This window comes from Pteropus alecto, unplaced genomic scaffold (assembly GCF_000325575.1).
Source record: "Pteropus alecto unplaced genomic scaffold, ASM32557v1 scaffold39, whole genome shotgun sequence".
In the NCBI taxonomy this organism is placed as follows: Eukaryota; Metazoa; Chordata; class Mammalia; order Chiroptera; family Pteropodidae; genus Pteropus; species Pteropus alecto.
The window spans coordinates 12,555,567-12,562,140 of record NW_006443568.1 but is presented as its reverse complement, the minus strand read 5'-3'; the positions used below and the strand labels follow the sequence as shown (position 1 = coordinate 12,562,140).

The 6,574-nt window shown below is 35.8% G+C and overlaps 1 protein-coding gene across 1 annotated transcript in view; it reads right to left on the bottom strand.

Moving 5' to 3' along the window:
* The window catches only part of USP48 (ubiquitin specific peptidase 48), a 63,544-nt gene that overhangs the window by 27,523 nt on the left and 29,447 nt on the right, over nucleotides 1-6,574 (bottom strand). Inside the window, exons 11-13 of the mRNA XM_006924545.3 lie at nucleotides 6,088-6,237; nucleotides 1,675-1,872; nucleotides 336-450 (exon numbers count right to left, since the gene is read on the bottom strand). Of these exons, the coding sequence (XP_006924607.1) occupies nucleotides 336-450; nucleotides 1,675-1,872; nucleotides 6,088-6,237 (463 nt within the window). The remainder of the gene's footprint in view (nucleotides 1-335; nucleotides 451-1,674; nucleotides 1,873-6,087; nucleotides 6,238-6,574) is intronic.

Here is a 6,574-nt window from a genome sequence, read left to right as displayed (position 1 = left end):
ATAGCTGTGCCTTTAAGAGGCACTCACATATAAATATCCATGTCTATATACAAAGTCTCTATCAACCCTGCTTTGGTTTGGTCAGGCCTCAGATCCTTATCTCTCCTTCTATCTTTCTAACGGATGGAATACAGTCACAAAGGCTATGTGACTCAGCTTTATTTTTTGCCACAGTGACAATCTGCAAAATTTAACCTGGCTCAGCTATCTACTTCATCACTCTCCTTTCTTCAAAAAATCCCAACTCCCTATTATCTGTAAATAATCAGCTACTTGGTTATTACCTCTTAAAATTTTTTTAGTTTATCGTAAACGACATACACTGTGGAACATACCCTTTTACTGTTGCTTTTAGCAGATTATTGACAGTTTTATAATCTTCATTTAGTTGGTTCTTTAGACGCAACACACGACAACGTTCTACTACACATTCCTTACACAGAGCTTTCACTAGAGGCAAGAGAAAATAAAAGGAAATATAGTTTACTTACATAGAGATTTCTGTTAGGAAAATGTTCACAAAACAGAGAAATCACACATTTTGACAATATAGCAAATTAGCATATATCTTAACGATGTTATCTACATAAAAAACAATAAGAGATGAAATGTGTATATGCTAAAACTATCTTTACCATGAAGTACAAGGTTTAGATGCAAAATTTACAAGACCATAATCAAACAATTGAAAAGAGATATAGAAAAATTAATTATACATTCACACGATCTATAAAAGACCCTCAGGAAGTCGGGGCAGTCGTGTATCTTGTTAACTGTTTAAGGGTATTAACTACTGGAACACTTCAAAGCACAAAACACAAAAGGGCAAAGAAAAATCAAGGGCCTGATTTAAAACACACAGTTCTAGGGATCATATGAAAATGATTCTTTGAAAGATCTTCTCATTGCACAGTTTACTGATTCTAAATCAAAAACAGATATTTAAAAAGCAACACTCCAGATGTGTACAAGAGAAGGCCTGACTATGTAGTTAAATGCCAATTTTTATGCAGAAAGTGGTACCCAATCAGAAAATAGCATTTAATTTAGGGCAAACGGTGGTGGGGGTGGTGGTTGCACAATCTCATTTATTAGACTCATCTACAGATTAGAAGGGAAGCTGTGTTGCCAGCTGCTTGTTAAAAAGAAAAATGTGATGGGGAGAGGCAACCGGAACCAAATAAGACTGCGGACTCTACGTGATTGGTTGTATTCAGGGTAAAATCAACCAGCTCCCATTCATAAGCTGAATAACAATCTGTAGATCTCACACTGTTAAAAGTCACCATAGCAGGAAGCCATAAGACTTGCAATCAACCAGCTCAGGGTTCAAATTCTCTGAAGAGTACTGTATAAAGTAATGAAAAACTACCAGATGATTTCCTCGGAAGTATCCTATTTTGTCTGCCTTAAAGGAAGAGAACAACAAAAAACCCTCAATGAATAGTATCAGTTTCTTTTCTAATAGTATAAATACGACACATATAATGCTGCTTAACGTCTTTATTTAGCAAATCCTTTCTGTTAAGTGTAAGCAACATCTGGTTGAGCATAGTTTGGTCGGATGATCATAAGGATTGTATGATGAGAACTTAAAGCATTTCTCTCTCTTTTTTTTTTTTTTTTTTTTTTTTTTTTTTTTTTTTTTTTTGTAGAGAAGACACCCCAAATTACCAGTTAGTCTTGGTCCTCCTCCGTATCTACTGTAGAAAATATCGGCCGCATATTCAGATATCCTCTTCATAATTGATATTTTATCAGGATGCAGCTTGTCATGAGAACACAGGCAGGCGTGATTATCGATAGGTTTGGTAGGAGTCGATTCATCCAACCACTTTTGCAGCCACTCGAGAGAGACAAATTCATAGGGCTCTGAGGAAGAAAACAAGAGAAAGAGCCTATGTATTTTTACAGCTTTTTTAACTGAGTGATACATTCATTTTTCTCAAAAGATAATGCAAACTCTGTCCAAAGTTAGCAGAATCAGAAGAATCATTGTTTAGGAAGGATGTTTGATGAGTATGACACAAAGCTCCATTTAACTACCTCTCTCCTGAGTTCAAGGAGCTAGGAACAACAGGGACCAGTCTACACAGTGCCCTATGAGATCGGCTGGTATTATTAACCACATTCTACCCGAGAGCTATCCACAGAGACAAGTGCCTTGCTTGATAGCAGAGCAGAGCTTTGATCAGGACACTGTGATGGTTGACCACAAGCCACGCTCCACGCTGGCTCGCAAACTACACAACCTCATCTCCTATTAGATTTGTTCCACAAATAATTTTCATCAACACTTTTCATCAATATGTGATATATATCTGAAAATTAAAAGGAGAAGCCCGACTGAGTTCTAAGTTAGAAAAACCTATCAGAAGCTCTAATTGCACTTTTACAAGCCCATTTCCACCACTGGACTTTTCTTCATCCAAGATGATACTGACATCAATTAAAAGGTATTTGAAGTCCACACCCAAATCCATATCATGATCTATTTGTTACATTATTATGTATTTCAAGAAAGTAAGCTATTTTAAGCAAATTCCAGGATGAAATACACTAGAACTAAATTATTATCAATTCTGGAGTTGCAAAAATTGAGACGAAATGAAACACCTCAGCGTAAGTTTTAGTTTGGGAAAACAGAGTCCCTGAGTTCCCTAGAAGTCAAAATTAAAGATAAAGGGCCAGCTTTGATTACTTACAAAGAGCTCCAGTGAGTCCCAGCATAAAACATAGAAGAAAACATACAGAGGTTGAATTGATGTATTTGTAATTATGTACTACTTCTGATGAGATCTGAGGGATAGACAATTCAACTCAAAGCCCATTTTGACCAATTTTATACTTCTCTGAGTTACAAATCTAGGAAACTAACTTCTATCGTTAGTTTAAATAAAACATTTATTCCAATGTTTACCAAAAAAATTTCAGAATTGGTGGATCCTTATTTGTGCTAAAACGGTACATCACCAACTGAGAGCCTTCTGACTGATCAGCTCTGCTGCAGCTACAGAAGAGCTCGTGACTGCAAGTTATGACCAAGGTCTAATCCAAGTTCTGCCACCAAGAAACTGAACTTGAGCAAGTCACTTAAACTCTATGCTTCAGGTCTTTTATCTGTAAAATGAAGGTAATAATACCTGCCTTCTACCTACCTCACAGGGATGTTGTTGAATGTAAAAGATAAGCTATGTGAAGCATTTTTGAGCTTTTTGGAAGAAAAGAGATATAGAAAAATTAATTATACATTCACACAATATATAAAAGAGGAGACCTTAAGATTCAGTATATGTAACATGGCTGTGGCATTTCACAATACATGATATGGTTAATTCAATTTAAAATACCTCTCAATTTTATTTGCCACTTATCGAGTTTAATCTAGCAGGGACAGAGTACACTGGGTATCTTAAGAATGCAAAGATAAATCCCTCCTCTCTAAGAAAACAAAATGAAAGTCTTAGCCTATCTAATCTTTTCACAAATATAGTTACGTAGATTAAAATTTTTAGTAACCTGAAGGCTATCGAAGGAGGGAAAACATGATTGTGATACAAAGCGACATTCAAGAATTTACCAGGTGTTATTTCCCTAGCAGCTGGGGAAGGGTGACTAGAGGACAATACCTGCAACTCTTAACTGAAAAAATAAGCCATAAAAATCCTGACCCTTACAAGGGAAGAAATCTAGGAAAACTAAAAGTGCACAAAGTACTCCTTGCCAAGGGGTGGTCTGTGGATTCAAAGCCCAGGTGACTATAACCCCGCCCCAAACAACAACAACCCTCGAAGGCAGCTAGTCCAAGGCAACATTTTCTAATCTCCTACCAGAGTCCCACAGAAAACTTCCAAGTGAAGCTTACTGTTTTGGTTTTGAGTAGTTTAATACTAATTCAATGTATGAAATGAAGATTAGAAATATCATGTATGGTTTTATAGTAAGAAGAGAAAGGAAGAGAGCGGAGACTGGGCCTGTAACTCATGTAATGGCACACTTATTAACTCAGCCAGGTTTCCAGATTTGTAGAGCCACTGCGGTGTGCTGGAGGAGCCATGGAAGAAAGGGTGACTGTGGTCACAGACGTCTTTCTTTCCATTTTCAATCTCCTTTACTATAAAGAGTTGTATCAATCTCTGCCCATAGAGTCCCTTGGATTCAGGGTCTAGTACAAGTTAAGGCAGATTCTGCTTGTGGAAAGTGTTTACACTACAGAGGTTTTCTGCGTCAGAGAGAGACTCCTGGCAGGTTCTCAAAAACATTCTCTATTATTTGTGATTCAGCAAACCACCTAAGCATCATCTTCCAAAGAAAGGCCTGGATAAATCAACTACCAAATGGGCATGAGCACTCTAATTAACAAGTGGGAGATAACGAACTATATAAAATCTCAAGCATTTGACAAACAGGGAAAGCAACTGCTAAAATATTTACTAAAGGGAAATGTACATTTTGATTCAAAGTTATTCATGATTTTTTTAATTCCCAGATTTTGAACACAGGAAATTTTCTTTTGGAATGATGAAGTCTGGGAAGACTGAGTCACCAAAAACATTTGAAACACTTTACCTAGAGATAATTTAAGATTATTTAGAGATAAGTTATTTCAATTTAAAAGAGCCAAAAAGGTTAATGTTCCCAGTGAGACTTATATTTTAGGACAAGTGACTCTTTAAATAATGTTCACAAACAAAGAAGATTCAGAAAATGCAAAACAGAAGACTTCGAATGGCAGCACAAAAACATGGTCCTTAGCTTTGAAATTTTACATTTTGGGACAACATGGATCTTCTACTATGTATATTTACTGCAAAAAAACTTAAGAAAAAACTGTAAAGCTCATAATTGGTAAAAGTATTGGTAACTTTTTCTAAATTCTAAAAACATAAGCATAGGTTCTTTTAGACTGAATGAAAACAGCCAAGAGAACCACAAGTGTGCGTTAACTGGACACACGGCGTCTTTGGGTTGTGCCGTTTTTAAGAATGGTTCCACAGAGCATTTCACTTCAAACCCAGTAAATCTCTTTCTCTTGTTCAGTGAATAATGAAAACTGTGAATAAAATTCAAAAAATAGATTTCTAGGTCCCAACTCTTCAGAATAAATTTAGAGCTTTGAATCCTATGTTCATTTCCAAATCATGTACAGTAAAATTAAGGTCAGTCTAATTCTTTAGGATAATCCCAACCCTTGGGACAAAGTGAGAGTAACAGGTTACGAAGAAAGGTCAGAATCAAATTAAGATGTCATTTTGCAAAAACTTTTAAGAGCTATTCCTTCAGATTTAGCAATTTATATCCATCTTTTGTTTAAAATTATAGCAGTAATGTAAAATATTATCAAAAAGACAAAAACCACAAATACAATTATGCTTCAGTATTTATTTTCTAAAATTAGGATTAAATTGCCTCTCTTCTTTAAGTAGGAATTAGTTATGGAGGATTTATGTCTATGAAATGGCGAAGACGAAATATTATTACAAATGGCATGCCAGCCTTAAAAAGCTGAGGTTTCCTTTTTGAAGCACTAGGTAAACTGCATAAACACATACAGTAAAAGGATGAGCTAAATTATGTGGGACAATTCTTAAGACATTAGAGGTCAGCAAAAACATTTTCCTATTCTTAGCATGACATCTGATATTAAATTTCAAATTAATCTAATAGCATCATAAAAAAATAGTATTCATATAAAAGAATGCCTGTTAATATTGTGAGGGTACAAAGTATGCAAGGAAATAGAATGGGTGAGCTGCTTCCACAGTTATCCAATCACTCTTTTTAAGAACAAGTTAATATCCCACAAAAGAGAAATATCTTTAAGAGTCATATCCAGAACTGACCTAAACCTTATAAATTACTAAGAGCTTCTCATTTTTTAAAAAGTACATGATAATGAAAAGTATGATATACATTATATGCTTGATTCTACATCAAGTTATTGCTGGTTCACACAGCAATTTTATAGTGCATAAGCTGGCATTAATGGGTTATAAGAAAGAGTAAAGTTTGTTCATATACAGTTGTCAACATAAAAGAAACAAGGCACTCAATGGCAACAGTGCTGTCCCAGAATATCTTACAGACCAGCTCCAGCAGGTAACCTTTGGTACAGCTCCTTAACCTCTTCATGCTTTGCTTTGCCTTTATCCACACTTTGCTTACGCATCTCGGCCATTTCAATACACCATTCCTCAAACTTGGAATTATCTCGATCTACCAGCTCTTGAAGAAAGGCTGTTCAAACAGAAAGAAAAAATAACATTATCCTGTTTCTAGACATAGAAAGATGTTGATCTTAAATTATATCAAATATTGGCTAAGATTTTGGTGGCAGCATCCTTCTGTGGTCTCCTTTTGTATTAGAGAACTCCAACCTGAAGGCAAAAGTAAACCCGAAGACAGACGTTAGAATGCAACTCCCTCCACCTGGTTCACCATGATATCATCTACCAGCCCAAACCATCCAATGGTTCAGAAATGCAACTTCAAAATTGATGGTGCCACAGAGAACAGAACAGTATTAGGTGAGATGAAAACTCAAGACTGCCTTCAGGCCAGTAGCAACTCTTCC